Source organism: Notamacropus eugenii, chromosome 3, assembly GCF_028372415.1.
Source record: "Notamacropus eugenii isolate mMacEug1 chromosome 3, mMacEug1.pri_v2, whole genome shotgun sequence".
NCBI lineage: Eukaryota > Metazoa > Chordata > Mammalia > Diprotodontia > Macropodidae > Notamacropus > Notamacropus eugenii.
Genome location: NC_092874.1, coordinates 471,129,158 through 471,155,678, shown reverse-complemented (window position 1 = coordinate 471,155,678; position 26,521 = coordinate 471,129,158). Strand labels below are relative to the sequence as shown.

At 44.8% G+C, this 26,521-nt stretch overlaps 1 protein-coding gene across 3 annotated transcripts in view; it reads right to left on the bottom strand.

Annotated features, from left to right (window-relative positions):
* Positions 1 to 26,521, bottom strand: part of PDE1C (phosphodiesterase 1C) — a 573,123-nt gene that overhangs the window by 371,359 nt on the left and 175,243 nt on the right. For all 3 annotated transcript variants that reach the window (XM_072598889.1, XM_072598887.1, XM_072598888.1), the window contains one exon: positions 8,587 to 8,637. In XM_072598889.1, the coding sequence (XP_072454990.1) occupies positions 8,587 to 8,637 (51 nt within the window). The remainder of the gene's footprint in view (positions 1 to 8,586; positions 8,638 to 26,521) is intronic.

Genomic DNA, 26,521 nt, shown 5'->3' with positions numbered 1-26,521 from the left:
GCTCTCATTTCTCTTCCCAATTTTTCCTCTACCTCTCTTACTTGATTTTCAAAATCCTTTTTGAGCTCTCCCATGACCTGAAACCATTTCATATTTGTTTTGGATGCATAAGCCTTGACTTTTAGGTCTTCCTCTGATGGTACGCATTATTCTTCCTCATCCAAAAGGATGGAAGAAAATACCTGTTCACCAAGAAAGTAGCTTCTATAGTCTTATTTTTTCCCCTTTTGGGGGGCATTTTCCCAGACCATTACTTGACTTTTGAGTCCTTTGTCAAAAGGAGGGTATACCCTGGGGACCTGTAAGTTCTCAGTTCCTCTAAGGTGGCACAATCAAGGGAGAGGAGTTTATTCCTTTCCTGGCCTGTGCTCTCGTCTGGGAGCAACCACAAGCACTCTTTTCTGCCCAGGATCCTCTCCAAGCCTCCACCAGCTCTACCAGGCCAGTCAGAGCTCCTCCTCACCCGGGGCCACCACTCAGGCCTGAGATCCAGATCAGCCATGCGATTCCCCCCAGGGGCTTTAGGCTGAGGGCTCCTAAAATGGATGCTGTGCTGCAACAACTGCTGCTGCCCTTGGGCTGCTGGGGCCAGACCACGTTCCTCTCATGTAGGTGAGAGTGTTTTCTCACTGACCTTTAAAGCTGCCTTTGGCATTTATGAGTTGAAGTATCTGGAAACTGCAGCTGTTGCCAGGGATTCCACTTGCCCTGAGGCCTGCTCTACCAGGCTGTGCTCCACTATGAGCCCTGTGTGATAGACCTTTCCTGTTGGCCTTCCAGGCTGTCTTGGACTGGAAATCTCTTTCATTCTGTCTTTTTTGTGGCTTCTGCTGCTCTAGAATTTGTTGAGAGTCATTTTTTACAGGTATTTTATGGACTACAGGGAGGGGGAGCTTCTACAGGTCCATACTTCTACTTCACCATCTTGGCTCCACCCCACAATGACTAAAATTTTATGGAAAGAACAACTTACTGATGAGAAATTGCAAAGTCTAAGCTTAACCCTAAAGAAAAGATATAAGGAGAAATTTTCCTCCCTCCCCCTTCCTTTGCAAATTTTGGAAGGGGGTGGTCTAGGCAGTTCGTAGGCACAAAACATTGCTTGTGATATGTCAACTAGATGGTTCAGTAGATGGGAGTCAGATGCTTCCTACCTGTGTGACCCTGGGCACCTCCAGAACTTAACAGCCATCTGCCTCAGTTTCTTCATCTATAAAATGAAGATAATAGCCCTAACTCAAGTTTTGTGAGGACAAAACAAGACAGCATTTGCAAAGCACTTTGCAAACCTTAACATACTAAGTAAATACTACCTACTATTATTGATCTTAGATCTTTTCCCCAAAGTGTTAACTGGTTTTGCGATGTTCTTTCTCTTCTTCCTCTTTAAACAAAGAAATCTTTGTCATAAGAGATAGCTAGGAGTGACAAGGGAAAGAATTTGGGGGAAATATAGGCAATATAAAAGCAAAAGATATTAATAAAAATCTATTTTTAAAAGGGAAAAGCAGCTTTGGAGGATAAAAATCACATCATTTTTAGATCACCTATGAACACTAATTAAGCCATTGTCAGGAAGCTGAACCAATGCACTTATGAGAAGGCCAAAAGACACCAGGGACTCCCTTGGCCAATAACTTGACAGTGAGGGATGAGAGGCAAGGACAGTGCTAGTTTTAAAAAATAAAATAAAATAAAAATAAACTCATTTTCCAAATGTTAACAAAGGAAGACAATGGAAGATCACAAGCAGCCTTGCTTCACTAAACAGCCAAGAGCTGTGAAGGTTAAAAAAAAAAAAATCTGCAGAAAGTCCACTGTGAGAGAGGCCCCTCTGCCCCAGAGTGTTACAAGAGCAGTTAGAGATGAAACTGGGAGGAAACAAACCAGATTAAAAAATCAAACCAATCTGTTATCATTTCTATAATAACATCTGTTTCTCATTAGTCACAATGGAAGCTGGACTAACACCTCCATCCTTAACATGCTACATGAAGCAGAAATGTCACCAAGGAAAACCAGGAGAAGAACAGAAAAGCCGGACCGAGCGCACACTGAAGAGATTCAGACTGGAGGGAACAGAATGTTGGGAGCTCTGAGGGGCTAACTGTCAAGATACCTGGAAGACGGAAGGATGATCAGTCCTTGTTATCATCCTGTACTTGTGACAGGGGAAGTTTGTGTTTAGTTTGTTCATTTTTTAAAGGAGAAGTGAAGCAGACAAGACACTAGGAACTGAATGTCTAAAGCCAAGGAGTAATCATGAATGGGCCAGTGGTGACATGAGAAGAGGTCTCCAGGGCAGTGTGCCAGGGATCTGTGCCTAGGCTGTTTCAATGAGTTGAATAAAAGAATGGCGAGCACATCCATCCAGTCTACAGGTGACACAAAGTGGAGAGAAGGAGCTGACTGACTGATCAGTAATGTTAGGATCTAAAAAAGAATAGTGACAGGCCAGGATGTCAGTAGGTGACAGACAACACAATACAGGCAGATAATGTGAACTGGAGAGTTTGCTGACTCATGGGAGGAGGGGGAATGTGGGAGGTCTAGGAGAGGCTTCAAACACAGGCAGAAAGAAAGACAGGTCTGCCCTCAAGACTTACATTCTAATGGGGGATGGAAGACAATAAGTAAAATAGAGTTGAAAAAAAATGGCCAGTTGGCTGAGGATGGTGCATGGTAGACAAAGACAGGGGAGTCAGGAGTGGAGTCCAGAGAAGAAGCTGTAGCTGAGCTGGGGCTTTCCTTACAATGGTGATTCTAGGCTCCCTCCCCTTCTTTTCCTCCCCATTCAACTCTCTAAGACTACAAATTACAGCACAGTTGCCAATAAGCATTGGTGGGAGTTTCCTCATTGGATGTTGCCTATATGAAAGAAACAGGCCCAGAATGCAGTTAGCCTCCACCCCTGCCCCAGCCTCTAAGAAAACCTGTTATTGTTGTTTTAAATAACAAACACTGTGATTTGGGCTGAGCCTCAAAAGGAGAAACAGTGAGGCGTGGTGGAAAGAGCCTGGATTCAAATGCTGCCCCTGACGCTGACAGAGAGTGACTCTAAGCTCTGTATCTGCAAAATGAAGTGGTTGGACTGGATCACCTCTTGCAGCTCTATAGCAGACTCTGAGATGAGCTGCTTGACCTTGACCAAATCACTTACCTCCCTCTGCCTCAGTTTCCTCATCTGTCAAATAAGGTCCCTTTGAGCCTGCTGTTTGGTCTGCCTGGCCCAAGCCTCTTCCCACTCCAGGGCCTCCTTCAGTTTCCAGAGTGATCTTCCTAAACCACAAGTCTGACCATGTATCTCCATCCTTGAATTCTCTCCCTCCTCGTCTCCCCCTGCCAGCTTCTTCGGTTTCCTTCAAGTCCCAGCTAAGAACCCACCTTCTATATGAAGCCTTTCCCAGGCCCTCTGAACGCTAGTGCCTTCCCTCCATTGATTATTTCCTATACATCCTGTCTAGAGCTTGTTTGCACATAATTATTCATGTGCTGCCACCCCACTGGACAGCAAGGTCCTTGAGGGCAAGGACTGTTTTGTACCTTTCTTTGTTTCTCCAGAATTTAGCCCAGAGCCTGGCACACGATTGGCACTCAATGCACATTTATTAACCAAGTGATTAAATTTTTGACCCTATGAATCCAATACAGTTTATGAGGGGAAAGCTTTGTGTATGGAAGGGACTGTCGAGGGAAACCATCCTCCCTCCTCATCTCATCCAGGAAGAAACTAAGGTACAGAGGAGTTAAGTGATTTGTCCAAATATAGTCCTAAGAGCAGCATTTACATGGCATTTTAAGCTTTGCAAAGCACTTCATATATGTTCACTCATTCCACACCCACAGCCATGTGAGAAAAGCATCATCACAATGCTCATTGAGCAGTTCAGTGAGTTGCCCACAGTCACACATATAGTAGCCTCTTGTTCAGTTGTTTCAGTCCTGTCCAACTCTCCATGGCCCTGTTTGGAGTTTTGTTGGTAAAGATTGTGGAGTGGTTTGTCATTTCCTTCTCCAGCTCCTTTTACAGATGAGGAAATTGAGGCCAACAGGGTGAAATGACTTGTTCAAGGTCACACAGCTAATGTCTGAAACTGAATTTGAGCTCAGGTCTTCCTGACTCCATTCTGTACTCTATCCAGTACATAGTGACTATCAGAGGCTAAATTCAAACTCACAGTGCAGAGCCCTTGTCACTCACTCCATCCCTTGGCAGCCAGTTCCAGAGCTTAAAGGGACCTCAGAGGACATCTGTCCAGAGCCCTTGTCTTAGAGATGCAGAAACTGAGACTCAAAGTGATGTCATGCAGATTGTAAGCAACTGAATGAGGATCTGAACTCACATCTTCTGCTACCATCCATCCCAACAATCTATCATCCAATCACCAAGGACTTCAGGAAAATGGCATCCAAATATAGTTCCACTCACAGATTCAGATCTGGAAGGAAACTTAGAGGTCATGTACTCTAGCCTCTGTTTTACAGAGAGGAAAACTGAGGCCTTTTGAAGTAACAGAGATGAGATTCCAACCCACCTCCTCTGACTCCAAGGCTAATGTTTATCCCACTGCATTATGCTACCCCACCCCCACTACTAATGTCCCCAGGAAGGCTGTTTCTAATGAAGTACACTGAGAAAAGTGCCAAGAAGAAATGTTGCATTAAAACTCCTCCCTTCATGGAGGAAGCTCTCTCTATCCTAGTCCTTGATTCAGTGTCACCGATAATTTCCAGGAGCTAGCCTGTCATCAAATGAATGAATGGAAGGATGGATGAATTGATGGAAGAATGGAGGGATGAATGAGTGAATAGATAGATGAATAAATGTGTGTGTGTCATCCTTCATTGCCAAAGAAGACCATGCCATCAGAGAAATGATGACATGACTTGCACTTGACTTTGTTTTGAGTGAGGGAGGGCTGTGCAAGTCACCAGCCTCACTTCTCCTCCACAGCCATCTGAATCCAGTGACCAGATATTCATCAGGATGACTGGAGATGACCCAGGATGAGGCAATTGGGGTTAAGTGACGTGCTCAAGGTCACACAGCTAGTGAGTGTCAAGTGTCTGAGGTGAGATTTGAACTCAGGTCCTCCTGACTCCTGCACTGGTGCTCTATCCACTGCACCACCTAGGTGCCCAGATGAATAAATGAATGAATGAATGAGTGAATGAATGAATGAATGGATGGATGAAGGAATGGAAGTATGGATGAATAGATGGATGGATGGATAAATGAATGGAAGTATGAACAAATGGATGGATGGATGGATGGATGGATGGATGGATGGATGGATGGATGGATGAATGCATGAGAGAAAATGCATTTGTGAAGCCCTTTCTATGCACCAGTCACTATACTGAGTACTGGATGACATTCCAGTTTAGTGAACTGACTTCCATAGTTGCTTTCTCCCTCCCTCCCTTCTTCCCTCTACCCAACTTTTAGTTTGCCCCTAGTTATGTTATTTCATCTTGATTTGTCTCTTGCTTTCGCTCCTAACCTCATTCACATTCCACCCATTCTTAGCTTTTTCCTTCCAAATAGGCACATAAATTTGCAGGTGTCTCTCAGAACACGTTCTGAACTGAGTGGTGACTTCCCATCGATATATGGGAACCCCCTTCCAAGGGACATTTCAGCCTCACAAATCAGAGCTGGAACCTCAGGGATCCTCTAGTCCAACCCTCTCATTTTACAGGTGAGGAAACTGAGACCCAGCAAGGTAAAGTGGACTTTGCACCAGGTCATACAGGCAGAACCACTGAATCATTGGATCATAGATGAAAAGGACTTGAGAGACCATCCAGTCTGACCCTCTCATTTTACAGATGAAGAACCAAAGACCAGAGACAATGACTGGGGACAATAGCCTGTCCAGGTTCACACAGCTGGTAAGTATCTGTCTAAAGCTGGATTCAAACCCAAGGCTTCCTAACTCTGATATCCCATGATGAGATTTTCCAACCAAATTAGCATATGTGCTGTTCCCCATACACAACATTCAGTCTCCCACCTTCATGCTTTTACATAAGCTATCTCTGTGCCTAAAAGCTTTCTCTCCCCATACAGTCTCTAGGAGGCTTCAGAGCATGGCTCAGAGGCCACCTCTTGGAGGAGTCCAGTCCCATTCTCCCCAATTGTGAGTGCCCTTTCCCCTCAAAAATATCACTTTGTATTTATTCTATACAAGTCTCAGTGCTGTTTTAAGTCTCAATAGCTTAAAATGGCACTGACACCCTCTGGCGCCCTTTGGGGATGCCCTTTACTTGGCTTTGCTTCTCTGTCAACACATTGTTTCTCCCAAATAGAATGTAAGTCCCTTAAGGGCAGCTGTTTTTGTTTTGAACCATATGCCCAATGCCAGCAAGGCACCTGGCACACAGTTGGAACTCACTGTATGTCTGTGGAATTGAAGTGAATGACAACGGCTTTGGACAGGATTGGACAAAAACTAGATTAAAATGAGGGTTGGGTCCAGCTCTGTCAGCACAGGGAGTCAAGCTCAGCTGAGTGACGGCTTCCTCTCCTAACTCTGCCTGCACACTGGGCCAGAGATGGAAACATGGATGGAGTTCTCACAGTATGTTCGTCATTCCTATTGAACTGGGGGAGGCAAGTCTCATTTTGGAAATAATGATTCCAGGTGGGAGGCCAATGAATAATGTCGCATGTGGGTAGCAAGGGCTTCATTACACAATTTTTAAAATTTGGAGCGATTAAGTCTCCTTCATTATCATGTATTTTCTTCAAATTTGGGTAAAAATAGTTGCAAAGAAAGCAATCCAAAAATGGTGAGACCAGAAAGAGAGCGAAGGGGAGAGGGAGACACGTGTTAGAATAAGCCCTCTGGCATAGTCTACTGGAACGCTTCACAAGTTCAGACTCAATTGTCCGGTGGGACTGTGACCTCATCCATCAGGATGCTCCCACCAATGATACAGGTCTCAGCCCATCCTGGTCAGCAGATCCTGGGCATCTTTTCTCTATGCCATACTTAAAAATTCACCCTGAGTTTCCACCCAAAATGCTGGAAGCCTTCCCCAAGTTCTCCATGACATCTGAAGCAAAAAGTGAATAATTTTCTCAATGAAATAGTAATGAAGTAAGGATGAGAACCCACATCTTTGTATTCCCAACTCAGCGTTCTCCCCCTTAGACCCTGCATGTCCCATGGGAATGTGCCCAGGACCCAGCTCTGCTTAGTCTATGAAGTAGACAGCTAGGTGACACCACAGTGGATAGAATGCTGAGTCTTACATCAGGAAGACTCATATTAGTGAGTTCAAACCTGGCCTCAGACACTTACTAACTGTGTGACCCTGGGCAAATCACTTAACCCTGTCTGCCTCAGTTTCCTCATCTGTAAAGTGAACTGGAGAAAAAAAAGGCAAACCCCTCTAGTATCTCTGCTAAAAAACCTCACATGGGGTCATGAAGAGTTGGACAGGACTGAACAGCCAAAACAATAACAAATTCTGTTTTCTTCATTCATTCAGGAGGAACTATTGGACTACAGTGCAATGACTAGGCAGCCTGACCTAGACAGAATCAAAGTATGTGTTCTGCTGGCTCCCACTTCCTATGGAGGTAGACGAGCCATGCGTGATCCATAGCTCTGGAGCTGGGAGAGATAGAATTGTGAGGCCACCCATCCAACCCTTCCCCTTTACAGAGGAGGGCACTGAAGTCCAGACAAGTCCAGTGACTTGCCCAAGGTAAGAAAACAGCTAATGTCTACCTAGTTCCTCTGGCTCCAGACCCAGGATTCTTTCTACCATATTCTACTGCCCCATTATCCTTTAGCACAATTGTACCACAGTCCTTGCTTTCTCACAGTGAGTGGAAGAAGCGAAGGCCACCATAGGAGAAAGCAGAAGTGGAAATGAGCCATGAATCACGTGGGTGACCAAAGGCAGACATTAGCCAGCCATGAGCAAAATTATAACTAAGGTGAAGTGACTGGGTCTTTGTTCAAGGGCATCAAAATTTAAAGGAGCTGTGTTTATTTCTGGTTCAGTCTTGCCTGAGGCAGATCATTTCTCTTCTCCATTCTGCTTTTCTCAAGCTTGGAGATCCTTCAAACCCACTTGTGACATTATAAGGAACACAAAAGGTAATAGTGCCCATAAAACATTCCAAGTCACCTGAGGGAAAACAGCCTTGAGAAGGAACCCTGAATTTATTAATCAGATACATTTTGGCACTGTTGCTGATTCAACTGTTCCCTAATGAATCATTACTAGAAATCCTTGAACATGAAGCAGATTGAGAGGGCTTGGCCTGATCTTCTATAGGGGTTAGGTCAGTCCAACCATAAGGACAATCATGAGCCTGTCTCCTTTCTCTTTCCCAGCACCTTCCAGTAACAACAACACTGCTTCCAAGCCTCTCCTAGGGCCCACCTCTCCCCAAGTTTCCCACAGGTTCATGAGCCAAAGACACACCTCACAACATGACCTGCAAGGATGGTAGTCTCTGTACTGCCACAGGGAGAACGCTGCCCCCTCTCCCCCCTGACATGCAGATATAGGGTAAGTGAGGATTCCCAGTAAGAGGGTAAGTTGAACAATGAGACTACTTACGAGAGAAGCGAGCAAGGGGTCTGGCGGCCTTGTCTCCTGCCTCATTCGCAACTGGAAAATAAAAGAGAGACATACTTAAAGATCATGACGCCTATCAGAAGAATGAGCAAACCTAGATGCAAGCACATAGATAACAAGGGAACTGACTTATGTCCTTGAAATGGTTCTGTGTTAGCCAAGATTATAAGGGACTCTGTTCAAGAACTTTATAGCAGCATTATCTAAATGCAAAAAAACAAGATACAATCTAAATGTCCAACAGCAGGGAAATGGCTAAATAAATTGTGCTTCATTCATGTAAAGGAATACTATTGTGCCAATAAAACTAGGAAAGAGAAAGAATACAAAAATATCTTGGAAAGTGTTTTTGAAAGTACGAGAAAGGAAAGAGGCAGACCCACAAGAACGTGGTGATCGAGAACTCCAAAGATCCAGGACGAAGAAGGAGGAAGGACAAGTGGACCAAAAACGCCAAGACATGGAAAGAGCCCCAAAGCAGAGCTGAAAGGACCCTCGAGGGTCACAGAGGCCCCTCGGTCCCTTGTCTGGCATACTAAAATGAGGGATGGCCTCTAAGATCCCTTTCAATGCTAGATCTATGGCAGAGGTATAAGTGATAAGGGCAGGATTTGAACCAAGATCCTATGGAGATTTGGAGGAAGTAATAGAGAAACTTTGACATTTTATGTGTTAAAATAAATTTATTTACATGTACGGAATTATAAAGCAAGCTTAGCTGGTTATATTGGTGTCAAACATTATGTTTATAATGAAGCAGTTAAAAATAAGGCTAAGTTAAGGCTATCTTTCTTCCCATCTTTCTGTCCATATCACCTTGCAATCAAGGCCACATGGCTTTTTTGTCCATGATGGAATAAAATCATGGCACAGGAAGGGGACTGTGAGTCTGAGACCTACTCCTTCATTTTACAAATGAGAAAATTGAGTCCTAGAGAATGAAAGAAAGTGACATATCTAGAGAGGGGAAGAGCCAGGACTCAAAGCCGTGTCTCCTATAATCTCGTCATTAGGATTTGTTCTTTCTTGCAAGTCAAAATAGGCTTCTCTGCAACTATCTCATTCTGCCTGTGGGGTCCAAGCAGAAAAAGGCCACCCCCTCTTCCATATGACACTTAAGTCAGCAAACATTTGTTAAGTGCCTACTATGTGCTGGGCATTGTGCTACATGCTGGCGATACAAAGAAAGGCAAAAACACAGCATGTCTTCAAGGAGTCCCCAATCTAATGGAAGAGATACTTATGAACAATTGTGTATACAAACAAGATAGAGAGAGGAGAAACTGGAGATAACATCCCTTCAAGTGTTCTGACTTTAAGACTCTATGATATACATGAAATTATCCCCCGGGGAGAGGACCTTAAGAATGCTTTACTTTAAGTTTTAAAGACAAATTACAGTAAACACAAGATGTGGGAGACAACAATTTAGTTAAAAAAACACATTTTGCAAACGATGTCCCAAATGGAACCACCATCTTGACTCCCAGGCTAACCCATCTTGCTGATTCCCCATCTCTGTCCAGGAGTGGCTCCAGCCTTCTGGTGTCCCCGGTTCACCACCTCAGAGTCATCTGGATTCTTCCTTCTCCCTTGCCCTGTTTATCCCAACAAATAAGTAGATCCTGGAAGGTAAGGGACATTTCATTTGTTGTCTTTGTATCCCCAGAGCCTGGCGCTCAATAAATAAACATCGAATCAAATTGCATTGAATTGTAAAAGAGAGAGAGAGAGAGAGAGAGAGAGAGAATTAGGACAAAAGAAATGCTTCACAAATGCTGTTTACAAAGCAGGAGAAGGGTCAAAGGATCTTAGATTTAGAACTAGAAAGGACCCCAGCGGCCCTCAGCCCTCATTCTACTGATGAGGAGAAGCTGAGGAGCTGCTTAAGATCACCAGGGAGGATGCAGCAGCACCAGGACTTGAACAGTGACTTTTAAGTATGCCGCTGACACAGCCAATGTCTACATGACTCTAAGTTTAAGGAATTTAATGAGACCAACTTTACATTCAACAGCTATATTCATATCTTTTACTGGGTCTAGACTTGGGATTTCAATAGTGTAGGGAGTTCCCAAGGAGGAAAAATTCCTTCTGCCAAGACAGAGCACCCCTTGTCTGAGAACATGAATCTTGGAGTTGCCTGGGACACAGAGAGGTTAATGATTTATCCAAAGTCACACAGCTGTGTCACATATGAGTCAGAAAAAGGACTTGAACCCAGGTCATTTGTGATATCTGCTCTCTACCCTCTTGGCCAGATAGTCTTTCATTCAGGCCACTGGCCCAACCACAAAGTCCTTCCACCATCACCGTCATCTTGCAAGTCTGTAATAAGACTGAAGAACCAGCAGGTGGCGCTCACTCCTCATCCTAAGCATCTCTAGTCCTACAACCTTTAAAGCTAGCTCTTCTCACGCGGTCTGCTGGAGACGCTCTCCTTGTACAAGAGCCTTCCTTCTCCGACGGTCTATGCCCTTGAGAAAATGAAATGAATCAGACCGAGTTATAAAACCCCACTTCAAAAGGCCTCTGTCTGTCTCTCTCTCTGTGTCTCTGTGTCTCTCTGTCTCTCTCTCTATCTCTCTGTCCCTCTCTGTCTCTCTGTGTCTCTCTCTCTCTTCCTCCTTCTCCTTCTTCTTCTCATTTGATTTATCACATATCACACACATGTTTATAGAAGAGCTTCTATTTATATTAAATGTTTATGTAAAACACATCTATAATAGTTTCTCTGGACATATCTATGTGTAAAAGGGGAAGGCTGGACTAGGTGGTTTCCTAGGGTCCCTGCCAGTTCTAAATCGGGGGGGGGGGGGGAGCCCCAGGACCCTAGGACTACACTGCTTCTGGCAGAATAAATAACACAGACTTACTCTCTTTCCTTCCCCCACTGTCTTCCATCAGTCCTCCTCAGAGGGTGCACTGCGCTCTGGATTTCAAAGCAGAAAGAGCAATGACTGCCGGCAGAGGACCCAGGGCCAAATCCTGCCTCCAACACTTACTTCTGTTGTGACCTTGGGCAAGTCATTCAACTGCTCCTAGGCCTCTACTTCCTCACTAGTAAGATGGGGGAGGGGGGCATGATGGACTAAACAGCTCAAGGATCCCTGACAGTTTCAGATTTTTGATTCCATGAAATATCAATGCCATCGTCTTTGGAGTATTTCAGTATAGTAATAGGATAGTACTTCAACAATAATGCAAGCCAGGAGAGCACTTGAAGGGTCACATCCCTAATCCTGTCATCCTAGCCCCCCAGTATCCCCTGCAGAAGTGGCAGGAAGTGGAATATTCCTAGCTTTAGAGCAGGGTTCCCAGCCCCCTTTGGCAGTCTGGTGAAGCCTGCAGACCCAATCTCAAAATAATGCTTTAAAATACATAAAATTACAGATGATTACCAAGGAAACCAGTTATTCTGAAATACAGTTATCAAATAGTTTTAATACACAGATTCCAGGTTAAGAACCTCAATTTTGGAGAGTAATTAGATAAATCAGGACCCATCTTTAATTATTATTAATATTGAAGTACTAAACATTCAATTGGATTATTATTTCATAGAATCATAAAAGCTTGCAACAATCCTTGCGGCTGTCTAATCCAGCCCCTTTGGCTTATTGTCGAAGACACTGAAGTCCAGGGATAGCTGCATGACTTGGCCAAAGAAACCCTGTTGGTAAGTGTCCACTGAGGCAGGATTTGAGCCCAGGGTCCTCCACCTGATGAATCAGCACCCTTCCCACTGTGACATACCCATTTATGACTGTGGCGGGCACTGTGCTTCGTACTGGGGATACCAGGACTGAGATGATCCAGACCCTGCCCTCAAGGAGCTTATATTCCACTTGAGGTTAGTTTCACTTCTGAGTCAGGAAGAAACTCAGAGGTTTGGCTAAAATGAGTTAGTGAATCCAGTCCCTAGGGAAGACCAAGTCGTGGACTCATGATTCAAAACAGGAAGGGATTTTAGAAGTCAGCGAGTCCAAAGTCCTCCTTATATAGATAAGGAAACAAGCATAGTGAGACCACCTGGATGACGGTGTAGCTCAGTTCTTTCAGTTCCATGAGACTCTCCCTGACCCCCTTTGGGGTTTTCTTGGCAGAGATATGGAGTGGCTTGCCATTTCCGTCCCCAGATCATTTTACAGATGAAGAAACTGAGGTAAATATGGTGAAATGACTTGCCCAGGGTCACATAGCTAAGCTAGGAAGTGTCTGAGGCTGGATTTGAGTTCAGGTCTCCTGACTTCAAGCCTGGCGCTCCATCCATTGTACCACCCAGCTGCCCCAACAACTGAATGATGTAACTAGTGTCAAACACAGAATTGGAACTCAGGCCTTCCCAAGTCCATTGCCCTATCTGCACCATGCTCCCTTTTGAGGCCTCTGCCACTCTCTGATTCTCAGTCCCACATTAGGCATTTGCTGTGGCATCTGGGCATTCAGTCCCTGCAGCTGGGTTTATGGCTTGCCCAGGTGCAGGGGTTTTCAAAACAAGGATAGAGACACAAAGCAGTGAGCAGTCATGTCCGGCACGCCTGCAGCTGCTAGGCCTCCCTGCCTTTCTGCCCCCTCCTTTCGTACATCTGCTCCTAGCTCTGGGTACTTCCTTCACAGGGTGATGTCAGACCCGGCTCCTTTCAAACTAGTCTTGGATTCTCGATGTCCAAAAGGAACCCAGAGAATGACGTACAGGGCTTGACTCAACACAAGGCAGGGTTTGGGTTTTCCGAAGTTGCATGTGAACTGGTTTCTATTTCCAGGGTACCAGCTGAGCTAATTATTTTAAAGCATGCCACTCAGCTCCTCTCCCAGACTATGATTCAGGGAAGTGACCTCAGCATCACCTGGTACTTTTGAAGGCCGAGATAAATATTTGTTAAACATTAAAGTTATTGTGAGGGGAGGAGCCAGGTGATGGACTGAGATGGGCACTGGGGTTGGCATCACATTCCAGCCCTGCCACTTACAACCAGGGTGACCTTGAGCAAATCACTTAAGTTCTCAGGGGCTCAGTTTCCTCATCTGTAAAATGACAGAGTTTAGTCAGGTGACCCCAAAAGGTTTTTCCTACTCTAAAATCCCATGGTGTTAGAGAAGCAGAACATGACAGTGCTGAAAGTCACCTTAGAAATCAGCCCAATCTCCCTTATTTTACAGATGAGGAAACTGAGGCACAGAGAGGTGAATTGATTTGCCCATAGTCAGGCGGATATGGGATTTGAGCCTACATCTCCTTATAAAGTGTGAGACTCCTTTTGAGGGTGATAGTCCTCCATGTTTTGGAAGCTTGGATTTTCACAGGTTGGATTTTTTTTAGGGTAGAGTCCCTTTGCACATACAATACATTATTTGGGTAATAAATATTTTTAATTGTGGATCACAGGCGACTGGGTTCTCAAAGCCCATGTCAGTGGAAAGCAATCTCTGGAAGGTCCTCCTCAGCCAGGAAGACTTTGAATCTAGGCTGGTAATGGACTGAGTAGTCACCTGTCATTAGAGGCCAAGTCAGCTAGATTGGGAGAAACTCATCACCAGATCAACTACCAATTGATGAAACATCATGGCCACCGCAACTCCTAAAACTCTCTACTAAGAGAATATGTTGCTGTTTATATTGGTGGAGGGAAGCATCCTAAATACATAACCACAAATCATTGATGTCCTGAACCACAACACTCAAATATTGGAAAGAAGGACTGAATTGGTCCATCCAGGTGATAACTACTCCTGATATCTCTCTTTCTTGGTCATTCAAAGTAAAGACAGGACAAACATTTGTGTAGTGGAAAGAATACTAAACTGGGAATCAGAAGGTGGCAGCTCTGCATTTGGCTTGGCCCTAGCTCGCTGTGTGAGCTTGGGCTAACCCCCTCCCCTGTCACTGAACTTGAAATTCATTCCCTATAAAATGAAGGTGTTGGATTCCATCACAACAAGAAACATTTTCACATGCAGCAAAAATATCTGAGAAGAGTGAGCTGCCCCAGAAACACAGAAGTGGATCCGGTCAGAGGAGCAGTGAGGGCCTCCCCCATTGTAATTGTACCCGCAGGAACCCTTGAGTTAGCTGTGATACACGAGAGGGTCCAAGCTGATGGAACATGAGAAGTAACAAGAAAACAGGCAGTCACCACAAGGGGGCAGTGTCCAATCATCCTGGTGCCCTGGGGCAAAATTTTAGCTTCATGGTAGAAATGATAGTGGTTGGACTCAGTGATCTCAAAGGCCATCAAGATATAACATTGTCTTCATGAACATGGGGAGGTGGATAGGAGAGCGTAGACATGTAAGGAATACAGCTTTGTCTCTAGGAAAAAAGATACTTGCTCCCCCAAAGATGATCCAGGCTATAGATAGGGGTTATTCAAATATGGCGTCCATTGGCCAAAGCTCCAAACACTACCAAAAATGTTTCTTCATAGAAAAAACCACAATCCCTAAGGAAGAAGGATGAGAATGCACCTCCCTCCCCCACTGAAGAGAGAAGGGACTACGGGTGTGGAATCCTGTCTAGACCATTCGTTGTACTTGATTAAAGTATTAGCTGGTTCTTTTGGATGTCAAGGCCTCCCTAATCATTTACCTTTTGTCTTTGACAGTTCAAAGGTCATTCTCCTTGGCAGAGAAAGGAGAAACAAAACCGGAGCTGGGGGGAGAGAGAGCAGCTCCCATTTGGTCTTGGTCATGAGCTATCATAGCCCCTGGTGGATTGGTTTCTTCTCTGCTCCTGCATTATTCTTTTAAGCCAACTTCTCTATATCCTTCAAAGCCTAACTCAAATGGTACCTTTGTCTGGAATCAATCAATTAAGTTAAGTAAAAAAGCATTTAATAATGCATTATATACTAGGTGGCACAATGGGTAGAGGCTTAGAAACAGGAAAACATCTTCATGAATTCAAATTCAGCCTCAGACACTGGGTGACCATCGCTGTTTTTGTTGTTTGATCAATCATTTTCAGTTGTGTCCAAATCTCCACGACCCATTTGGGGTTTTCTTGGCAGAGAAACTGGAATAATTTGTCATTTTCTTCTCCAGTTCATTTAACAGATGAGGAAACTGAGGTAAACAGGGGTGACTTGCCCAGGGTCACACAGCTAGTAAGTGTCTGAAGCTGGATTTGAATCCAGGTCTTCCTGACTCCAGGCCCAGCACTCTCTCCACTATGGCACCACCCAGCTGCCCTAATGGGGGATACAAAGACATACAGAATACATAGAGCATAAATACTAAGGTGTAAAAACGTGGTTAAATAGCAGGTAGTTTGGCAGGGAAGGGACTAGCCTTTGGGGTTGATCAAGAAAGACTTCATGGAGTAGGTGGTACTTGAGCTGGTCTTTAAGAAAGAGGAACTCTATGAGGTTGAGGTAACAAGAGAATGAATACCAGGGATAAGGAATGGCCGGAAAAGGCATGGAGACAAGAGGTGGAGTGTTCTCTGTGAGGAGGAGTACAAGGAAGGAACAAGCATTTATCAAGTGCCTACTGTGGTAGGCAAGCTTTACAAAGATTATCTCACTTGATTCTCACAACATCCCTATAAGGAAAGTACTATTATTACCCCCATTTTACAGTTGGGGAAACTGAGGTGGACAGAAGTTAAGTAATTTGTCCAGGGTCACACAACTAGAAGGTGTCTGAGGCTGGACTTGAACTTACATCTTCCTAAGTCCAGGCCCAGTGCTCTGTGCACCTAGTGGACTCACAAGGAGAAGGGAGGCCAGTTGATATGTGAATCGTAGCTTGGGAGAGGGAATAAAGTCCTATGAATAGATCGGGGAACCCAAGGAGCTTAGATGTTTGTCCGAGAGGCCACAAAGAGCCACTAACAAAAGAAAAACAAGCCAACCAGGCATGAAGGCAAAGCCTTCCACTCCCCACCCAGCTCAACAGGCAGAGACCTCCCTCTTCACAGATTCCAGGGAAGTTTGTTTTGTAACTCACAACTGGATTTATCTTGTAATATCAATTGGAATAGTCATTTATTTGTATCTTGGCCTCCTCCTAGGATATAAGGCCCTTGAGAGCAGGCACTATGAGTAAGACCTTAATCAATCAGTCAGAATGGATTCATCCTTACTGGTTGCCATTCACTAGGCTGGATACTGAAATCCAAAGAAAAGTAAAAAAACAAACAAACAAACAAACAAACTCAACTCTGCCCTGAAGGAGCTTATACTCTAGAGAAAGGTCTTAGCTTTGACCCAACTCCCAGGACAATGCTCTGCAAACAGCACATATAAAGCGAATGTTTGCCAAGTTGAACTGAAAGTGGAAATAGCCACACCACTAGTAAGTCTCCTTGGAATGCCCCTTGCTATATGGGGATAGCACTCATCCCAAAATACCATTTTTCCCTCTCTCTCTGCTCAGCACAGCTCCCGATTGCCTCCTCTCACTTTCTAGGCCAGTTTGGCTGTCAATGAGACTAAGCTGAGGCTTCAGAACAGTGAAGAGAAAGTCAGTAGTAATGACTCAACACAGAAGGTGGCAGGAATTGTAAGTTTCTTGGGTCCATTGGAAGAATGGAGAAGATGTAAAGTTTTTCTGCATTAGATTATGAGATCCTTAAGAGTAGGCTTTGTATCCCATGTTTAGAACAATGCTGGGCACAGAGGAGGCACTTTTTGACTTGACTTGAAGGCTGGGGGTCCAGGGAGTTAGACCAGGGAACTAGTTGGTCTACCTCAATGGAGCTCTCCCCTCCAGCATACAATAAAATGCCAACAGGGTGGACATGGAATGAGAAGGGCAAGAGAAGGGGCTTGAAAAAATTGCCTACAAAAGAATTGGAAACTGAGGAAATGCCGATCCGTTTGGGAATGACTGAACAAACTGTTCATATGGCACATGATGGATGAAAAAAATTTATCCACCTCCAGAGAGAACTGATGAACTCTGAGTGCAAACTGAAGTATCATTTTCTTACTTATGTTGCTGTGGGGGTGGGGTTTACAATACGGCTAATATGGATATATGTTTTGCAAGATTTCACATGTATAATTGAAATATTGTTTGCCTTCTCAGTGGGTGGGGAAGGAACAGAGAGGGAGAGAAAATGGAACTCAAAATTTAAAAAGAAAAGAATGTTCAAAATAAATTTTAAGAGAAGAAAAAAGAAAGAAAAAATGCTTACAATATGTTCACAGAGACATGACTATAAATTAGATACAGTTGTAGTCATTCTAATGAGAGGAAATAGGAGAGAAAGTCTATTTTAGTTAATTTTTTTTAAAAGGATGCTATCATGATACAAATGTAGCCACACCTCAGGTGAGCTTTTCCCAGATCCATATCCCTTCCCCAACAACAGTATTTAAAGATATTTTTAATGCCATTTGCCCTCCAAATAAGGACCTGATGACCCCTGAAGTCCCTTAGGATCGTAAATCTATGACTGTGTAAAGAATAAAATCGATCTTTGACCTCCAGAAGCCATGATCACTAGGTGCCTGTGGCTGGCCTAGACTAAAAATAACAACAGCTTGCATTTATATGTCATGTTAAGGTTTATAAAGCACTTTACAAATTCCATCTCATTTGGTCCTCACAACAGCCCTGAGAGGTGAGGGCTATTTTTGTAAATGAGGACCCCAGCTAGTAGGGTCTGAATTCAGTTCTTGACAATAGATCCAACATCCTGTTCCCTGGACCACCCAGTGCCTTGGTGGTAAGTCCATTCCTGGTGCCATTGAACCTTAAGATGGACAGGCTTCCCCAGGCAAGTAGCAGCTGCCATCAACTGTGGCCAAATCATTGACATGAGGGCACCCCCTGCCCAGGGGCTCCTAGGCCTCAATTGATCGAAGATGGGTCAGAAGCAGAAATAATAACCAGTGACCTTGGAGAGGTTGGCCTCCTTTCTGCAAGTGATTCACTGAGACTATTAGCTCAGCTGGAAACATCAAAGGGAAGACGATATCCAGTAGAGTCAGAGGCTCCATAAGTGCCAGCTTACTGCCCCTTTCCCATAACTGGGCACTGGGATGGGGAGCAAGTCACTTCCTGCCCTCCAAAAAGGGGAACTTGAAGGGCCAGGGATGTTTGTGGGCCCTGAAGGAATGCTCTGCTCCCCAGGGTCTTTCTTGGCCAGCACTCAAACATTAGTCTCCTCTTGGTCCTTGCTTCCAGCCAAGGGTGTGTCTCTTTCCTTTCTGGGCTGAGCTCCCCCAGGAACCCAGCCACTTCTCAGCCTCTTCCCTACTGCGCCGCCCCAAAGCTGGGGCAGCAGCAACAACGTTAAGACAGCGATCAATGAACAAACATGTATTAAATGCCCATCTGAGTCTTGGCACTGGGCTAACTAAACACTAAAGATGGGAGGAAAAAGAAGAAATATACCTGTCCCCAAGGAGATGCACTGAGGTTGGAGTTCACAAGCCATGATAATAACAAAGTTAGGGAATAAGCATTTATGTATGCCTACTATGAGCTAGGCATCATTCCAGGAACTTTCATCTTCGCAACAACCCTGGGAAGTAGGTACTATTATGACCCCCATTTAACAGTTGAGGAAACTGAGACAAACAGAGGTTATATGACTTGCTCAGGGTCACCCAACTGTAAGCTAGTAATTGTTGGCATTTAACTGGCTCTCTACAGCTATTAAGTCAAAAAAACATATTAACTGCCTACTATGTACCAGGTACTGTGCTAAATCCCAGGGATAAAATAAAAGGCAAAAGACAGTCCTTGCCCTGGAGGAGCTTATAATCTCATGTGAGGAACAACACATGGCCAGTGTTGTGGATCACAGAGTACTGTAGGGCATGTAGAATGTGAGAAGATGGGAGCGGTTCTGAAGGACTTTGAATGCCAATTATATTTGTGTGCATGTGTGTGTGTGTATACCTATATACATATATATGCACACACATACACACACACACACATATATACCTATATACATATATACCTATACATGTGTGTATGCATATACATATATATACACGTATATTTGATGCTGGAGATGATAAAAAGCCTCTAGAGTTTATTGAAGAGGGTGGTGGAGCAGACACGGTCACGCCTGTGCTTTGAGATCACTCTAGCAGCCCAGGGGAGGGTGGGCCAGAGAATAGATGACCAGCCCACAGACCACTACTGCACCAGTCCACGTGTGGAGTGATGAGGGAGGTAATGGTGTTTCCTGACAACAATTACCCTAGTTTTCCAGATGAGAAAACTGAAGTAGAGAGAGGGGCAAATTGAATTGCCCAGGGTCCATTCTAGCTCTCAAGGCAGGTAGGTGGTAGACTGAGTTGAATACTGAGCTTGGAGTCAAGAAGGCACCCTTCAGACTGCAGGGGATCTTAACAGAGGTCTACAAACTTGGTTGTTGTTGGGTTTTTTTTTAATACTGTGATTACTATATTCCAGCATGATTGCTTTCCTGTGTTCTATCATGTATTTATTTTATGTATGTATTTTTATATATCCTATATTTATTTCATGAATTTAAGGGGTCCACAGACTTCACCAGCCTGCCTCAGGGGACCATGCCACAAAGAAGGGTCAGAAGCCTTGCTGTAGAGGGCCCAGACAGATAGGGTATTAACCTGTGACCCACTGTTCCCAGACCTGCTTGTCAATCAGTGCTGGGGGGAGGCATAGCTCAGTCTGACGTCTTTCATGATCCACCATTGGTCAGGCAGTAAGCCTTTTTGTACCTGGAAATTGTCATGTTCTTGCTGCCTTGGGGAAGACCCAAGATACATTGGCCCATTCCCTTTACTGACATATCCAAATGGTCTTCATCTCATTACAAAAGCTATCAATAAAAGCTGGCGCCATCTTGAAGACGTTGCTGATTGCTGGCAATCAGCCCATTAGCCAATTGCTACCTTGACCTGCTTTTAACAAACTTTTTAATTCTGATTTTTGTCTCACTAATCAGGGTGAAAACCCCAGTAAAAAATCCTCCTTTTAACAAGGGCCTTAGCAACTCTTGACTTCCTTCCTAAGGCAGAAACAAGTGAGCTTGGCACAGGGTTAACAAGGATTAGTTCAAAAAGAAAACCACTGGTCAACAGGTTGGGTTAGTGTCTGAGGCAGGATCCAAACTTAAGTCTTCCTGGTCTTAAAGTACAACATTTTATTCACTCTGCCACCTCAGTGCTTCTGAAACTAGGAGGGACCTCGAAAGCCATATTGTCCAATGCCTTTCTTTTACAGAGAAGGATGCAAAGGCCCTGAGAGGTTCAAGGACTCACCTAAGGTCACACAGGTAGTAAGTAACACCTAGCTAAGCCTGATGGTATAGTTGAGAAATTTTAGAGTTGAGAGCCAGTTTCAGACCCCACATCAGACTCTTACTATGACTAGAGAAATATCACCACTTTAGACCTTGGCTATAGGGATAAGGATGCTTATTCTTTAGAGTACCTTAACAGGTTACTTTAAAATACCAAGTAAAGAGAAGTCACTGTTGTTACCATCCCAAGGGCCTTACTGCTAGGAGCAATTCAGGATGAAATAGTTAATGAGTAGTGTTCCCTTGTCCACAGTCAGAGTCCTAACTAGGACCAGGCTCTCGGGCTTTTGCTCCAGGGCACTGACTCTGGAGGGTACCAGTTTTATCAGGGCCTTAGCATCCTTTGCAGTCCTTCAGGAAACAGAAACAAGAGTTTGGCCAATACTTAACAGGAATGATTAGTTAAAACAGAGAGCAGGTGGGGGTAAATTCCCTCATCTGTTAAGAATGGAGCAGAGATGGGACAGGGGCTCTTGGTGGATGAGGCCATGGATTAAAGATGTTCTAGGCCCACTGCCTGGGGGCAGTACAGCTTTTCCTCACTTCCTCACTATTAATTTCTCAGAAATTTCAAAGTGGGAGATAAGAATAAGAAGCTGGGATGGGTAAAATGCCCCTTGAGCATATATGAAAAGAAAGCCCTGATCCTCCCAGGGCTCAGATCCTCAGAGAGTACCGAAGTCGCTGCCATGGAAACCACCTGACTCTTCAGGTAGCTCTCCAAGGAGCTGGCTCCCTTCCTCCCAGGAGGTAACCCACCTTCCTAGCTCCTGGGGCCCCTCCAAGCTTCTCCTCCTGGGTCTCCAGTCACTTGTGCACATGCACCTGCAATGGGGGTAGGAAGAGGCAAGGACAAAGGAAGGAAATCCACAGGTTTAATCTGCTGATCCACGACCAAGCTCCAATTAAAATGATCTCCTTACCTGCAGCTGCTCCTGCAGCCCCCACCCTTCCCCTCCAGACTCCCAACTGCAACCTCTCCTCTTTGCAGGGGGCAACTCCCTCTGAAGGCAGTAGATGTGGAGACAGATGAACAGCAGGTCAATAAGGCAAGTATTAAGTACCCACAGGTGGCACAGTGCACAGACCATGGGCCCGGAATCAGGAGGATGAATCTGTCCTCAGACACTTCAGTCATTTCAGTTGTGTCTGACTCTTCATGACCCCATTTGGGGTTTTCTTGGAAAATATACTGGAGTGATTTGCCATTTCCTTCCCCAGCTTATTTTACAGATGAGGAAACTGAGGCAAACAGCGTTAAGTGACTTAGAGCAAGTGTCTAAGACCAGAATTGAACTCATGAAAATGAGTCTTCCAATTCTAAATCCAGTACTCTATCCACTGTGCCAACTAGCTGCCCTTTTCAGATACTTATTAACTGTGTGACCTTGGGCAAGTCACTTAACTCTGCCTCAGTTCCCCCATCTGTAAAATGAGTTGGAGAAGAAAATGGCAAACGTTCCAGTATCTTTGCCAAGAAAACCCCAATGGGATCACAAAGAGTTGGACATGACTGAGCACCCACAAATGTGTTAAGCACTAGGATGAAGGAAATGCCAAACAGCCCCTGCCATCCATAAGTTCACACCCTGTGCCTTTCACCCCACCAGCCTCGTTCCTGTCCCATTTCACAAGATTTAGAACCAGAAGGGAGCTCAGAGATCACCCATACCAACCCTCTTTATAAAGCAGAGGCTCAGAGATTAAATGAATGACCTGCCTAGGGTCCCTCAACTAAGCAGTGGCCAGAGACAGGATTTGAGCCAGGACTCTTGGTGTCTACATCTTTGCCCATCCATTCATTCCTATTTGATTGTGTTACTTCGACCCTGGAATGGTGGTGGTGGGATTCAGGCTCCCAACACATAAAGGGAAATAGGCCTTTCTCCCTTGAGAAGAAAGGGAGAAGCCTTAGGCAGGAGGGAGAAGGGACGTGGGCTCTGCAGGAAGCCAGGGGTCCTGAGACACAGGCATGAGGAGGGGCATCAGGCACAGTTTGTGCAGAGGCATGGAGTCAGGTGATGGATAGCAGATTGAGGGAACAGTTAACAGGCCAGTTTCACTCAAATAAGAAATGGGTAGAGGGGAGAAAGGTGAGTTCAGTCAGGAGGGTGTGTTGGTGTGTTCGTCTTTTGTTGCCAAAGAAGACCATGCCATCAGAGAAATGATGACATGACTTGCACTTGACTTTGTTTTGAGTGAGGAAGGGCTGTGCAAGTCACCAGCCTCACTTCTCCTCCACAGCCATCTGAATCCAGTGACCAGATATTCATCAGGATGACTGGAGATGACCCAGGAAGAGGCAATTGGGTTAAGTGACTTGCCCAAGGTCACACAGTTAATAAGTGTCTGAAAAGGGCAGCAAGTTGGCACAGTGGATAGGTCAGGAGGGGTAAGAAGATGAGATAGAACACATAGGGTTTTCAATGCCCAGCTGTAGAGTCTTTATTTTATTTCACCACAGGGTTTTACATTATCTCATGAACCATCTAGCCAAGTCTACAGACCCATCTTCAGAAGGATTTTTTAAAAATTCAGTTAAAGGAAATGTTCCATTTCAACTAGATGTCAGTACAAAAGGAAGATATCAGTTTTTCCCATCTAAACTCATGGACTTCCCCCTCCCCTCCAGAGACCCCTTGGGAGGACAGGGATCCCAGACTAAGAACCCCTGGCCTAGAGGCAATAGGAAGTCATTGAAGGTTTTTGAGTGGAGAAGGGACACCGGTGACATGGTCAGGTATGAATTTTAGGAAAGTCAATGTCACTAAAAACTCGGCACAAGCCAATAGTGTAATTTGGAAGCCAAGAATTAAAGTCAAAACTAACAACGCTGCCTCCACTATAAGAAATGTGTTCTGTGGAAGGAGGGAGAGGATAGTTGTGGGGCACTGTGCCCTGCGTAGACTCTGAGGTCTTGTGTTCATTTCTGTGTGCCCCACTGTAGGAATCCAGCAACCAGCATTTATTAGCCACCTAAAATATGCAGGACACAATAGTATGTGTCAGGGATACAAAAGCAAAAACAAAACATTCCCTGCCTTTAAGTAAGCAATGTTTATTAAGCATCTACTATGCACCAGGCCCATCCTGAGCACCAGGGATACAAAGGGAAAAGTGAAACATGAATGACATTAACTGGATCAAGTTCCGATGACAGCAGCCAGGGTCTGGCTGAAAAGACAATGGGTCCAGAGAAAAGAAGATGTACAAAGGACGTGAGAGTGAGCCATCCTCAACTTTCTACAGAGAAACTGGGATTTTTCTGCCTGGTCCCAGAGGGCAGAAAAAGGAGCAGGGAGCAGAAATGACCAGAGGCAGACTTTGGCTCGAGGTCAGGAAAAACTTCCTAATGGACGGAAATTTCCCAAAGTGGAACAGGCCACCCTGAATGGAGGACTTCAGACCACTCAGAGGGAACTCCCAGCGTGCTACAGGCTGGCCCTTCTAACCCGGAGAGTCTCTGAGTCTTTCTCAGAGGCAGAACAGCTCAGTATCAGGAAAAAGAGTAAGCAAGAGGTTCAGCACATCCTAGGGCACCTTCCCAAATTAATGGCAGGGACAACATTTGGGAACATAGTAGTTCAGGGTTACAGGATCAAAGACCTTGAGCTAGAGGCAACCTCAGAGGTTAATCATTCCAACTCAACTCTCTCATTTTACAGAAAAGGAAATTATTTGCCCAAGGCCATGTCTAAACTCATGGAGCTAGAGCTGGAAAGAACCTCAGAAGCCATTTAATCCACCACCACCCCATTGCACAGATGAGTAAACTGAGGCACAGGGACATTAAGCTATTTGCCCAAGGTCATATAAAAGAATGGGAAGGGACACCAAAGGTCAATTAGTTCAAACCTCTCACTTTACAGATAAAAAAACTGAGGCCTAGGGAGTTTCTATGACTTGGAAGGAAAGGAGCAAACATTTATTAAGTACCTAGTGTGTTCCAGGGCACTGTACAAACATTATCTCATTTGATCTTCACAACAGTTCTATGAGGTAGGGGTTTTTATTATCCTGGTTTTACTGGTGAGGAAGACCTGAGCCAAAGAAAAGTTGAATGACTCACATAGAGTCACAGAACAGGCTGATGTCAGATTTGAACTCAAGTCTTCCTTACTCCAAACTCAACATTCTAGCAAGATTTGTAAACCACACCTGTCCTTCTTCCCCTACGGAGCAACCCTCCTGTCCATTTCCTCTGCTATTTGCATGCATACACACACACACACACACACATATACACACACACACACATGTGCGCACGCACACGTGCACACACAGCCTTTTTGACAAAGATGTCCCTAGGATGCTGCACCTGCCACCATCCATTTTGACTACAAAACACCTTGATTATTGATGACCAAAGGGGCTGATTCTCTCACAGGCTGGTTTCCCCAAATGTCTTTGCCTCTGTTGCCCTGTTTGTCCAGAGCTGCACCAACCCTTAAGGATGGGTGAGAGGACAGGCAATAGCACCTTAGCCCACTCTCTTTCCTCCAGGAGCTGCAGCTGCAAGGAAGTGGCAGCTAGCTATTAGCTATAACTAAGGCACGGAGGATTATCTGTGTTTCCACTGACTCCGACTTTCAGTGGTCCCACCCATTCCCACAAGAGCCAGGTTGGGTATAAGCAACACCTGGGTGAACTTCAAATGGCTCAGATTACAAACAAAGCATGAAAGTCAGAAATATTTCTCTAGAGTTCAGATGATAAGAAAGGTCACAGAACTGAATCAGCATTGTCTTTATCCAATCATCCAGCACAAGGCATTCAGATAACTAACATCCACCAGTGCATGGAGTGGAAAGAAATGCCATTTCTTGTATTTACCAAATACAACCAGAGAGTAGTTGTGCCGTGGAGAGGCGTCTAAGAAGTAAGGCAAGTGCAAAGAGTAAGGCCAAGATTTGGAGTCAGAGGACCTGGGGTCAACCTCACCTCTGCACTTTCCACCTTTGCTTTTCCCCTCATGGAGACCACCAGTTTGTCCACCCCCCAATACTTTCTTAGTCCATCCATTACCTTGCTCTAACCTCACTTTCCTCCTCCAGCATCAACCCAATGCTTAGTCATTTCCTCTCTACATCTTCCTCTGCTCCCATGTCCCCCTGTCCTATCACTGCTGTTTTCCTGCCAACCCCCAGCCTGGAAGTATCCCCACTGTGTGCTTTCTCTTCTCCAGCTAGAGGAAGTCATACAACCAGGCTGGTGGGATATATTTTAAATTTGTGTCCTCTAGCTTCAACCAGGCTCTGTCTCCAACAAGAGAGTTCTTTGATTCCTCCCTAGTTAATTTCCCAAATCACTCCCCACAGAAACTATTCCAAACTCTCCAAGTTTCTCACACCTTATTTCTCACCTGTGGACCTTGACTCTTACCACCGGATAGCACCATCTTCTCCTCAGTCTCATTTCAAAGCCTCATCATATCATCCCTTTCCCTAGGGATCAGATAACGAGATGGTCTTTCTTGCCAAAGCCAATCCCTCCTCATGCATCCTTGACTCATCCATTTGTCTTCAGTACACGGTCCCCTCACATTCCCTACCTCTAATCTTCAGTCTCCTCATCTACTGGTTTCTACCCTACTGCCTTCAAAGTCTCCCTAAGCCTCCCCTATCATTAAAAAACTCACCAGATCCCACCATTTCCTCCAGT